We start from the raw sequence: 13,334 nt of genomic DNA on the forward strand, positions 1-13,334 counted from the left end.
TATAATATATTTTTAAGATATTTTATTAATATTTATTCTAAAATAAATTGTTGAATTTATTAAAAATTATTTATTATTAAATTTTTTTAAAATATTTTATATTTGAAGAGAATATTAAAGATGTCTGTATTATAATAAAATTTTGCATAAAATATATGTAAATAAAAGAAAGATGATTTTTTTCACTTAAACAACACATGAGTCTAAACGTATTTAAATAACATAGCGTGTTAAATATTTTGGAAAATCGAAGTCTAAACTATAATTAAAAAAAAAACTAATTGAAAAATAAATATGAACTTATTTTTTATTTTTCGTTTAAAAAATATAGAGATTTTGAAAAAAGTTATAAAAATTAATACAATTCAAAATTTATTTTCTCATGAACCAAATTTTGATATAAAAATAATTTATTATTTATATAAATAATTGACACCATATATTATTCCAGTAAAATTTAAATCAAAATATGCTATACGGATAAAAATTACTCTAGATTATTCTCAAAAAGGAAAAAAAAAGAGATGAAAGAAAAGATGGAGATAAAGATGTGTTAAAGAAAATAGACAGTAGCAATTTAAAAATTGAACTTAAAGCTATACATTATGATATCTTTTTTGTCTCCCACATTTAAATCATTAAATTAGCCTTTCCAAATATTATTTCCTTTAATATTTCACGAGTCCTATATATGTTAAGTAAATAATATTAAAGAATTACTCATTATTTCAACGAATTACTTTTTATTTTAGCTTGCAAGTTTTGTTAAGATATCAAAGCATGTGAATTTTATGTTAAGTCAAATCTAAAATCTTATTTATATAGAAACGTAATAGAAAGAAAGTAGAACAAAAATATTTTTTATTTTTTTTCATATCTTAAAAGTTGTAGGAAAAAACCTTTAAGAACTCGTCGTACTTTCATATTCTGTTTTTTTTTCCACCATAGAAAAAAGCGAGAAATTGGTCTCATACTCTAAATGACAAAATATATAAAGATATATATTTTAGGTTTATTATTAATAAAATTTTATAAAATCATAATTTTCTTAAAGAAAAAACATATTAATTTTTCAATGAAAAGTTTCTTAAGGAAAAAATATTTCTTTTTGTCATAAATTAGCATCTCACCACCTCTTTCAGAGATTTATGGGAATAACCATATTCCTTTCTATCTTTATCTAATCATAACCCAACAAACATCACCATCACCACTACCCTCATATATTCCTTTTTAAAACTTTCTTTCTAATTCAATTTCAATATTTTAATAAATATTAATTAAAATTTAATGTATGCTCAAAATATCTATATAATTGATAATTAAAATATAATTTATATATTTAAAAATATTCATACGTATACTGGTATTTTAATCTGTATAACACACATGAAAGGATATCTGAAAATATATTAATTTAAAGATGTTATTTTAATTTACTAAGATAGTTTAATATATTATTATTACAAACGAATCAATATTAATTTGGGAAAATTTCATATTGATACCGGTCAATGAGTGGTAAACCCTTATATATAGGAGGAAATTTTGTTTCTTCTCTTCAGATTTTAATTTTAATTATTATTAAAACAATAGACGGGAAACCTGTTTCCTTCTTGAGAAGACTGAGGAAGTAATCCCACTCTCTTTTTCTTCTTCAATGGCGATTGCTGATCAGCCTGAGACCATAGCCACTGCTATCGAGCATTCTACCGTGCGCCGGAGGCCCACCGCCACCTCCGCTGGTGGTCTCTACAATTCGCCGGAGTCCACCGACAGCTCCGGCGAAGACTTGGTCAAGGATTCCGGTTCCGATGACTTCATGGACACCGTGGACAGCGGGGTCGGCTATTCACAACCACCACAAAAGCATGACGATAAAACCTCCGTCCTCGACTTCGCTTACCGGCCTTCGGTCCCCGCTCACCGTAAAGTCAGGGAAAGTCCTCTCAGTTCCGACAGCATTTTCCATCAGGTTTTGGCCGTCAACTCGTTGTTAACGATGCTTAAACTCCGAAGCTAATTGAAAATGAACAGAACCTTGCTGTTTTGCTCCCGTTGGGCATAATTAACAACTCAAAGAAATAAAAAACACGGTCATGAATGAGAGCGTCTTTGAGGTGTTTTAAATAGTTTATGAAACTGATAGTGGGAGTTTGATTGATTCATTTATCTGTACCATAAACTAGTTGGTATCAATTTATGATTTGAATTTAATACATTTGGTGGATCAGGGATTTTTCTTACCTACTCTGTAATTGTATTTGTTTACTAATTATTCAATCAGCTGCAGAGTCATGCGGGCCTCTTCAACCTCTGTATCGTAGTACTTGTTGCAGTAAATAGCAGACTCATCATCGAGAATCTAATGAAGGTTTCGCTCTTTCCTCTTTAATTGTCCATTCACCTGCAACAATTTTCTTTATTCTATTTATGGCCTTAATTTTGACTGTTCGGTATTTATTGTCACTCTTATTGTGTGTTTTATTGCAGTATGGCTTTTTGATCAAGTCTGGCTTTTGGTTTAGTTCATATTCATTGAGTGACTGGCCCCTTTTCATGTGTTGGTAATGCCCTTCATGAATTTTCTCATGAGGATAAACTACGTGCTGTGTAATTATTTTTAGGTTTGTTTCTTGAAATGTTTTGTAACAGTTGTGATTGTGCGCATTTACAGCCTTTCTCTTGTGATATTTCCTTTTACTGCGTTTTTAGTGGAGAAGTTGGCACAACGGAAGTGTATACCTGAATCAGTAAGTGATCAAGCCATGCGAGCTTTTGTTAAATTTCATTTACTGTATATGATTAGTAGTAATGTGCTATTCTTAACCGAATAATCTTCAATATCTCTATACACAGGAATATTATATCGACTTTAATGTTGCAGGTCGTTGTTCTACTTCATATAATCATTACCTCAGCTTCAGTTTTGTATCCAATTTTAGTAATTCTCAGGTTAGTTTAGCTATTTGGCATATATTCTTCAAAATCTATTCTAGGTCTGCAGTCTTGGCTCCTTTTTTGTTATGACATTTGTTGTTACACCATCCATTTTGAAAGAATTTTGTTATAGAATATGACTTTAAGTTGATACTTGATAATGGTGTTACATTACATTACAAACACTGTCACTCTCCTGCACTGATGATGAAATTGAATTACCTTTCTAATTATTATTGGATTGCTATATGAACATTGTGCAATGAAGATGATTGCTGAGGGATAAAATATTCTCATGGTTGTGCGTTAGTCATTTCATGGATAAGGATGGGGCAGATGGATTATTATACTGACTTGTAACATTCCTTTGCAGGTGTGATTCTGCTTTTCTATCGGGTGTCACTTTAATGCTACTTTCTTGCGTTGTCTGGTTAAAATTGGTGTCTTATGCACATACGAACTATGATATGAGACAACTTACCAAATCAATTGAAAAGGTAATATTATACCCTCGGTAGAGAGAATTTTATTTTTTTTCTAAGCCAACTTTTCTCTCTTTTTTGTTTTCTTTCATTGTTTTGTTTTTTCTTTCTGATTTTTCTTTCATCTAATTTTTCCTTGACCAAACATGGTCTAATGTAACATTGTAAAACTCTAGAGTTTATGTCAGGGTTGGCTCAAGACCCAAGCAAGTAAAACCCTTGCTTTAAGCTTCTAAGAAAAAAGGTCTCAAAATTTTTTTAGTACTAATTGTTTTAGGCCTCCAAGAAAAAAAGGCCTCAATTTTATTTTAGTACTAATACTTTAGGCCTCCAGAAAAAAAATAAAAAACTAGAAAAGACATTTTTCTTAAGTTTGCTTTAGGCCTTCCGAACTCTTGAGCCGTCCTTGATTTATTAAACTAGAAAAGCTTTGTAAACTCGATTCTCAAATTTGTAAGAGTTTACTTTGTATAAAAAATATTTAAATACCTATAAATGACATAACAAAGTAACTAAGTCAAGTAGCACAATACTATTAAATAAGTTCAAAATACACCAAACAAAACATAAGTTCATGCAAGACATAAGTTATTAACATGATAACATTTATGTGAATATTTCTCTATGGATAATGCTGAAGCATATATTTTATCATGCATATCAGTATTAAATACACTAAAAAACTCTTTCTCCTTAATTTTAGGAGTTATTGTTGATAAGGGAAATCAAAGTTAAAAGAAATATCTTAAAAACAGAAACTTACTAAACCACTAACAACATGATGGCAGATTCTTATCAATTTATCAATTGACTTATTCAAACAAAAACCTTTTTGGCAGCATCTGAAGCAAGTTCCAAACACTCCTCCTTGCCTTGGAGGTGGCAAACTTCTAACTTCCTCAAAAGTTCAACCTGATGAATAAGTTCTCAATCAGAGTCTTTTAAACACTTCCCACCATGTTCCACTTTTGCAGCTTTCTCCTTTATTTTGTCTTCTTTTTTAGACTCCAAACAAATTTTCTCTTAGAGCATTTTCACTCAACTATATTAGCTTGTTTGTGCATTTTTGCTCAATAGCTTTATTTTTTTTGTTTAGTAACACCACTGCCAACTTTGGGACTTATTCTGAAATTAGCTTAATATTTTTAGCTTAATATTTTTGTCCCTTGCTCCGCAATTCAATGATATTATCTTTCATTGGAAAAGAATTTTGCTCCTCCATCAATGCGTTTTAAAACAAAGCTTTTTCCCTTCCAGTTTTACTTTGAGAATATATTTGTCATCTAAATCTTTAATCAAACAACTTTTGTTTTCAAAGAAAACTTTTTTAACCTTTCTCAAGTTGTTATCTGACACTCAACAATTCTGTCAATTTTAAGAACATACACTGTACCGGAAATTAACTTTGTAACTGAGTAGGTTGTTGTTGTTACAATTTCTTTTCCATTCAGACAATATATTGTCATTTCCAACCTGAACTTTTAACGTGCTTGCATTATTAGTTCCTTGAATAGATCCTTGTTGTTTGTCATGTGGTTCGCAGAACCACTATCAGTAAGCCAATTCTAACTTGATTCTATTTTAGCGAAACATGTAGCAGCAAACAAGTACTTTTCCTCCTCTTGATCAATAGCTTTTTCCACTTTACCAGGTAGTTCTTCGTGTTTTTGCATATAATTAAGTCCAAATCCCTTTTTATTATACTCAATGGTTGCATCAGCTGTTCTCCTACATTTAAATGGTTGGTGACCCATTTTGCCTTAGTTCTGACAAGGTGGATACTTTTCCTTTAACCATTACATCTCTTGGACTTGAAAGGCATGCAATACTTTGACCAAAGTGATCTTGGATAAATCCTTTTGTATTTTCCAAAGCAGCTATTGACACTTCATATTGCTCTAGCACTATAACCAGACTTTTTTCTACAGTTATGCAATCACCAAATGTATTACCCAATAATTTATCCTCATTGTCAATGCTAAGTAATTTGTTTGAGTAATCCTTAATTGTTTCAAACGATTACATTCTTTGCAACAATAATTCCATCATTAAGTTCAACACTTTCATCTCTTGAATCCTTTCGTCTCCTGGGTACTCTTCCTTCCAATAGACCTAAATTAAGTTTAATGCTTTAAGGATTATGACTCTAGTATGGAAAACATCGACTAAAAGGCATGACTTTGCCTTGATTTTTCTCTCCGTGTGATGCTTTATTAAATCCACGGTGGGATTTTTGGGCAGCATGTGTCAAATTTCATCTTAAAATTAATTGGTCTCAATCAAAGTTGCCCAATAAGTATAAAATTTGCACTACAATAATTGAGTAGGTGGCGTGGGACTTCCCAATAGATGATTTATCAAGACGGGCTGTAGGCTATGATGCCATGTCAAATTTTAACCCAACCAATTGGCAGTAAGCAAGTTTATAAGCTGCATTCCAACAATGGAGGCGAGTAATGAGGGCCTTCCGAACACCCCACCTTTGCATATGTTTTCCAAACCAAGAGAGCCTACCAAAATAGGCCTTGATATGAAGTTAGATTTCATCCTAAAACCAATTGAATTTAAGTGAAATTTCCTAACAAATAAGTCCCACTCCAAGAATTGTTTACTTAATCCTTTTCTGCAGTGTCCCACAAATCCAAAGGTCACAGTTCTCCCCACAAAGATAGGAGGAGTAACATGTGAGAAACATTATTCAGTATCCATTTCACAGGTCTCTTAAAAAGAAAACTCTTGTACCAATTGTTGGCTTTTAATTGAGATAAAAAAAATGTTGGAAGATAAAAGTTGCAGAGAAGTAGTGTGAATTTTTCTATTTGGGAAATGCTGAAGCATATATTTTATTGTGTATTTCAGTGTATATACACTGAAAAAAGATGTTGCTTCTTGATTTTAGGAATTGTTTATTAATGTTTATGGGAAAACAAAATCAGAACTATCTTGAAATAGAAACTGACTAAACCACTAAATTAAAACTGCTTGATAGTATCAAAGACACGTTCCTGACAATTTAAATAACTAAATAAGGACAAGCGTTTCCACTTATAAGTTGGTAGATACTGATTACAAAATTTCATTTCTACTTATTTGTATACTTTAAAGAGGACTATATGTTTATGATGTATTTGATGACTAGTTTTCAAACAAGAATATTGTGCTTGACTAAGCTGTAGTTTACAGATTATGTTCTCTTAAAACTTCATAATATTCTAAAGTACAGTTTATTTTATCTTTATTCAAATTCTGTTTTCCCTTTTATGACTTCCTTATATCTGGATGAGTAGCTTTTCACTTGTGTGAATGTGTGATATACACACACTTGTTTACCCCACATATTCAAACATGTTTCCTGTGTTACAGGGAGAAGCAGTACCCAATACTGTGAATATGGACTATCCTTACAGTGTGAGCTTCAAGAGCTTGGCATACTTCATGGTTGCTCCTACATTATGTTACCAGGTAGCAGTACTTTCAAGTAATTTAGTAAGATTTATTGGTAACGGTTGTGTAGTTGCCTCATTAGATTCACCTATTTTACAGTTTGTATTCATTTTTCTCTTATTAGATTGCTTAGAGGCACAACTATGTGGACTTCACCCACATGTCTTTGTTGCGAATATGTCTGAGGTTTTTAGTCAGTGCCCGACATACTGTTGGGAACCAAGAGACAGAACATGAGAAAATGAATGCTTCTTGTACTGAATATTGAAATTGAATGAGGACAATGAAAAGAGGATAATTCTGTGGCAAGTGTTTCTCCTTTCAAAATAGAGCAAATCCTCAGATAAAATCATCTCACTAATCCTCTTTAACATATCATCAAATTAATTGCTCTAACCATCCCCACTAATTTACAAGCAAGGAATTAAGTTCTGGCCTAACAAGATTAATTGATCCAGTGAGTTTTATGTGTGATCATTTGATACGATTTTCCATATGAATTCTTTTCTATTTCTTTGTCATGCCTATAGACAAGCCAACATTTTGTAGCACCAAATATTGCATTACAAAATCTATGGCTGCAATCTCAAAATCCTTTCTCTAGCTCTCCCTATACTTCCAATTGTACAAAATTCCTCACGTACTTCCCAATTGCAATCTGCTAGTTTCTAGACACAATGTGCCTGTCAATGTCTTCCTCATGCTCCTTGCGAGAGGAAAGGGGAGGGGGTTGGATTTCTGTTTGTCAATCTGCATATTATAGTGCTTGCTTCTCACTTTAATATATTTAAAGCTAAGTCTCTTTGAAGAGAATGGATATTATATGACTCCCTGGCATAAAGTATACCATACATTTCTGATACTTTGTGAGATTAGTAGATTGGCTTTGGCATCATCATTTTTACGTAATTTGCCAAAATTTTGCTTGGTTGCTCTTTAAGTAGGTTTATACAGTTCACTTGTCTTTGCTTTTTCATGCACACATGTATCTCCATGTGTGTTGCACTTTTTTAATTTTCTTGAGAGCAAAGTTTCTCACATATTTACATTTGTATTTTGTTTTATGATCTAATTTTTTAGCAAAGCTATCCTCGCACACCTTATATTCGAAAGGGTTGGGTGTTTCGTCAACTTGTCAAGCTGATAATATTTACAGGAGTTATGGGTTTTATTATTGAACAAGTAAGCAATACTGGATAATAAATTTTGTTCATTTCTACATTTTCTCTCTTTTTATTTGTGCATTTTTTTTTCTCCAGTTCTGTTTGTTGTTTCTACTGGTATTCTGATGTTGTGTTGATTGTGCTCTTTTGCAGTACATTAATCCTATTGTACAGAATTCACAGCATCCTTTTAAGGGAGACCTTCTTTATGCCATCGAAAGAGTTCTGAAGCTTTCTGTTCCAAATTTATATGTGTGGCTCTGCATGTTCTATTGCTTTTTTCACCTTTGGTATACGATCCCTTATTTTGTTCAACATGCATATATGTGTGCATTTTTCTTGCAATATATTAATATGAAGTTATCTTCACTTGCCGTAAATTGAATAATTATTGTTTTAATTTCTTGAGTTTAATGCCTTGACTTCTGAACTCTGGCAATTTTCTGATGATGATGATGTTATAAGTCTGTAATTATTTAATCTTTCTAAGTATCCTGGTAGTAATATCCACCTTACTAAAAACCCTCAATAGTAATTATTGCATCATCAGTGGTAAGATCTAACTGATTTAAAGATTTGCATGTAGATATTATTGCTGTCAGGAATATGAACTTATTAAGATCTAAAATTAGCTTTATAGCCTTTTGTCAGCCACTAATGGTCAATTTAAGTGAAACTCTGACGGATATAAGGGATTTATGACCCTAGTTTTATTTTTGGGTTTGTATATATTTCCTGTGGCCAATGAGGATAGTTTACTCTTCATTTATGCTCATTTTTTGTGCAAGCATAATTGCTGATCTGCTTGTCGTTTTTGTAGGTATTAGAAAAGGTTAGCTATGATTGTTTTTTGAAGATTCAGTTCATATTTGAGGCAGCTTATCCTTCTAGTGACTGTTTCAATGTAGGTTAAATATACTGGCAGAGCTTCTTCGATTTGGTGATCGTGAATTCTACAAGGACTGGTGGAATGCCAAAACTGTTGAAGATGTAAGTTTATTGTTCTTATTAGGTGTTTACTTACATTATTCTCAATTTTAATCAAAGAGATTTTTGACCTATTATCTTCGCTTTCTGTATTTTTGGTGTTCTGCTGCTTCCATCAGTATTGGAGAATGTGGAATATGGTATGTTTCTTTTCCAGACTGAATTTTGATCAACATCTTTTTTGTCTGCAAAATGATTTTATGTCTCTTATTACCATGAAATTCATGTCAACATACAAACATGTATATTTTCTTTAACTTTCCCTTTCTTGTATAATGAGGGGCTGACATCTCAGACTATTTTAACAGAAGGGAGAAAGGGAAGTTACAGCGTTTTGCCATCTGTTATTGAAGAAATGGTTCTGAATCTCAGAACATATAGTTGATTGTTTATCACATGTAATTCTAAACCATTTGTATACAATTGAGTGGATTCTTTCACATTGCAGCCTGTTCACAAATGGATGATCCGCCACCTATATTTCCCGTGTTTAAGGCATGGTATACCAAAGGTAATCAAGCATCCTCCTGTTTTACCGATGGATCCTAAACTAATTTGGTCTAAACTTTACATCACTTTTTAGGATATGCCTTTGTTTACCATCTCAGGTCGCCAGTAAGATACCACATTTAACATAGTTGAAGTGAAATGGACGTCTTAGTTTTACTCTAATCGTGAATAAGTCTATTACATATCTATTACATAAGTTCTTTTAAAGTATGTATATATTTTTATGGACTAATGTTATGGTTTGATATGTTTGATGCACTTGGGGCTGAGTAGAAAGTTGTCAACCGATAGACAATAATCCAACTTCATCTACTGTTCCTGTTGTTTCAGATAAATGACTCTGGAATGCATAACGATGACTCACATGAACAAGAATTTCAAAGGAACTCCATTAAATATAATCATGTTTAATATATCTTTTGTGATTTTTTCCCTTGGACTTTGGTGTAAAAAATATCTTATTAACATAGTTGCTTCTCATTGGTCAATATTTGGATTGACTCTTCTTTTGTCAAACATTAGTGGTATTTTATTTATTTGAGCTCTGGATATGTTTATGATTTGATCTTTCATCATTGTACAGGCCGTTGCTCTTTTAATTGCCTTCCTGGTTTCTGCTTTATTCCATGAGGTGTGTTGTTGATTTATTTGCACATTCTTCTCTCCTTTTTTTGGTACCATGGCAAAATTGATGTTCTGCTTGTGTGCTTGTCTGCATGCTACACAATAGAAATCTCAAAGAAACTTGCTTCAATTTATACTTGGAGTATCTTTGTTTCTACCCTTTCGATTGTTTGGAACTTTGTGGAAGACGATTGAAAGTTAGAAACGAGGCCTGTGACTGCTTTGTTAAATATATTACTTGTCTTTGAACTATCTACAACCTGATGTAGCCTCAGGAATCTAGCTGCCAAAATCTCAAGTACCTTGTATCCTTTACCTTGGCATGCTTAGATACTGCGATTTGCATATCTTGAAAATGGATCAAACGGAATATTTAATGGACTGATACATTTTCTAGTTTCTACTCGGGTTATCACAGTATTAAGTTTGGCACCAATATTTCCCATTTCCTTTATCCATGAATAATTTTTTGCACGTGTTGTAATTTGTTTTCGACGTTTTCTTTCAGAGTTGTGGAGTTTTTCTTACGATTTCTCTTTCTTCTGAGTGCAGCTGTGCATTGCTGTTCCTTGCCACATATTCAAATTGTGGGCTTTCGGTGGAATTATGTTTCAGGTAAAATCAAGTTACTGTATCATTCTGGTGTTTGCTGACCTTCTATTATTAAACTAAAGTATTTGACAGTAAAATTAACACAAATTTGCCGACACTTCCCGACAAAGGTGAAGCCAGCGTATAAAAAAGTCCCTGCTTTTTTATGCCCAATGGAAAGAAAGTGTTCTCTGGAGTAATGAATTCATGCCATGTTTTGGATCCATATTTTTGGTTCAATTGACATGATGATGAATACCTTTTCTTATAGGTTCCTTTGGTCTTGATCACTCATCATCTGCAAAATAAATTCAGAAACTCAATGGTATGTGTATAAGCATATCGATTCATAATGTCTTAAAAACTCCATATCTGGAATTTGATTCGTTGGTTCGATAATTTGTTATCTTCCACATGCCAGGTTGGAAATATGATTTTTTGGTTCATATTCAGTATCCTTGGACAACCTATGTGTGTACTGCTCTACTACCACGACTTGATGAATAGGAAAATCAAACTTGACCAGAGCTAGGCATTACATTATTAACGAGTTTTTTTCAGTTTTCGGCGTGTATATTTGATGTGGTTATGTTGCTCAATATTGTTTTCTTCGAGTACTTACATCTATACTACCTTGGCAGTGGCTACTCTGCCCTGAATGAATATGCACGTGATATGCCAGTTCGCGAGGCTAATTCATCTTCATCTATGTACTTACCCCCTTCCCTCAGGCAATTGTATCAATATATGCATTTTTGAGAGTCATGCTCTAGCATTCATAACTGCCAAGGACACTGTAACTAGTTTCTGTTAAATGATATTTACTAGAGAGATAGATGTAAATGGTTTTTGCTAAATATATTTCTTCCTTCTCTCCTATGTTCCACGGACGAATAATGTCCTTCAATATCGCATTTTTTGAGCTGCATTAGTTAGCATGTTAAACTTAACCAATAATCTCCGGAATGTTCAAAAGAAATACTGTGTGTAACCGAAAATTTTACTAAACTTCCGGGGCCCTTTTGTTTGATTTCTATTGACGAAAATCAGTTTAATGATTCTAGCATATATAAACTTCTCAATTGAAAAAGTGCCATTATTGATGTATAAATGAATAAATATGTTTTTAAGACTCACTTAGTGTTCAAAATAGGATAACATCAAATATAAGAATAAGATAATAAAATAAACATTAATTTTGTTATGTGTAATTGGTGTTGGTTACCATAATGAGAGTAATACGAACTGGAATAGTTATGTTAACAATGAATTATCGTAATTTCGAAAGTTAAAACGTATTTAATCCATATTTATAATGTGGTTAAGTGATCACTAAATGTTAGTTATATATATAATAATAAGTTATTGAGCAGAAAAATACAACAGGGTCTGTGAATGAAAAATACTTGTTTTGTCAAACTCTTTAATGGGAAGTAAGTAATGATGAGGAGCTATAAATTGGCATGGAAAAAGGGTACACAATTAAGCAGCAAGAGCACATGATCCAATTTGGCAACCCAACTGCTAAATTTCAACGGCGTGCCTGTAACGTGACATTTATTGCGTGTCACGTTCCGATTGGCTCCATGATCCACGCTCAAAAAACCAAAGCCAAAACCCTTTTATTTTATTAATTTTATTACAAATAAAAAAGTTAGCACCGACGCCAAAACGCATAGTAGTCAGCGCCCCCAACAGTAGTTGATTAAGAAAACGCAAAAAATCATCGGTGAAAAACAAAACAAAACATGTTCTGGTCTGCCTAACTTCCTGTTCGCGAAAAACACCCTTCCCTTTCTCCGCAATCTCCACCGACGATGGAAGACTTCAGATCCAAATCCTACGGTGACGGCAGGATGCAGATTGAGCCCTACCATGGAACTGGCATGCAAGATCTCCGCTGCTACAGCGCCTCCTACGCCTCTTCCGTGCACCCAACCCAAACCCAAACCCAAACAACAAACAACAACATCAACGATGCCAAGTTCAAGAAGGGGAAATCCACAAACGGGTCCACATCGAAAAGTTGGAGCTTCAGTGACCCCGAGTTGCAGCGTAAAAAGAGGGTCGCCAGCTACAAGGTGTATTCTGTGGAAGGAAAACTGAAAGGGTCTCTTAGGAAGAGTTTTAAATGGCTCAAGGACAGGTGCAACAGAGTTGTCTATGGCTGGTAACAACAATTACCACTTCTTTTCTCAGCTGGGTGGGTGGGGTGTTTCATATTATATATAACAATAATTTATATTTTCTATCATATAATTTATAATTTATTTGCTGTTTAGTCTTTATTTATGTGCCTGCTAAAAGTACACATAAAGAATGTAATATGGAAGAGAAATTGTGATTCTTGTCTTCATTTAGTCCATTTTGTAAAGAGTGCATTCTTCTAGCTTGGTTACTTTTCCTCTGCTCTGTTTCCAGGAGAGTTTTAATAGTCTTAGTGCATCAATGTTTAATACTTTCAATCTGTGCCCCTTTCTTTTGGTTTGAATCTCTAGCATAGAAGTGAATGCGATTCACTGGTTTTCCTTTTTCCCTTTCCCCATTACCAAATGATGAATTTTTTTAATTTTAGTCATAGGAGTAGCCTTCT

General features: G+C 33.0%; 2 protein-coding genes across 9 annotated transcripts; both read left to right on the plus strand.

The window, feature by feature from the left end:
- Positions 1-1,562: 1,562 nt before the first annotated feature.
- On the plus strand, positions 1,563-11,613 carry LOC108338536 (diacylglycerol O-acyltransferase 1A). 8 transcript variants are annotated; one of them, XM_017575464.2, is made up of 16 exons: positions 1,566-1,975; positions 2,288-2,374; positions 2,494-2,567; positions 2,678-2,753; positions 2,888-2,955; positions 3,314-3,437; positions 6,786-6,884; positions 7,947-8,048; positions 8,183-8,319; positions 8,938-9,019; positions 9,136-9,156; positions 9,465-9,527; positions 10,110-10,157; positions 10,703-10,765; positions 11,013-11,066; positions 11,163-11,613. In XM_017575464.2, the coding sequence occupies exons 1-16, from the start codon at positions 1,661-1,663 to the stop codon at positions 11,271-11,273; spliced, it is 1,524 nt and encodes a 507-aa protein (XP_017430953.1). In that variant the 5' UTR covers positions 1,566-1,660; the 3' UTR covers positions 11,274-11,613. The 8 variants fall into 8 exon arrangements, 6 of the variants coding, with proteins under 6 accessions (XP_017430960.1, XP_017430959.1, XP_017430958.1 ...); XM_017575465.2 differs by having other exon boundaries at positions 2,294-2,374; XM_017575469.2 differs by lacking the exons at positions 11,013-11,066; positions 11,163-11,613 and adding an exon at positions 10,835-11,002 and having other exon boundaries at positions 1,564-1,975.
- Positions 11,614-12,407: 794 nt separating this feature from the next.
- Positions 12,408-13,115, plus strand: LOC108337509 (uncharacterized). The gene has a single exon (XM_017574054.2). It carries the CDS (start codon positions 12,559-12,561, stop codon positions 12,913-12,915), a length of 357 nt encoding a protein of 118 aa, XP_017429543.1. The 5' UTR covers positions 12,408-12,558; the 3' UTR covers positions 12,916-13,115.
- Positions 13,116-13,334: the final 219 nt, after the last annotated feature.

This window comes from Vigna angularis, chromosome 1 (genome assembly GCF_016808095.1).
Source record: "Vigna angularis cultivar LongXiaoDou No.4 chromosome 1, ASM1680809v1, whole genome shotgun sequence".
NCBI lineage: Eukaryota > Viridiplantae > Streptophyta > Magnoliopsida > Fabales > Fabaceae > Vigna > Vigna angularis.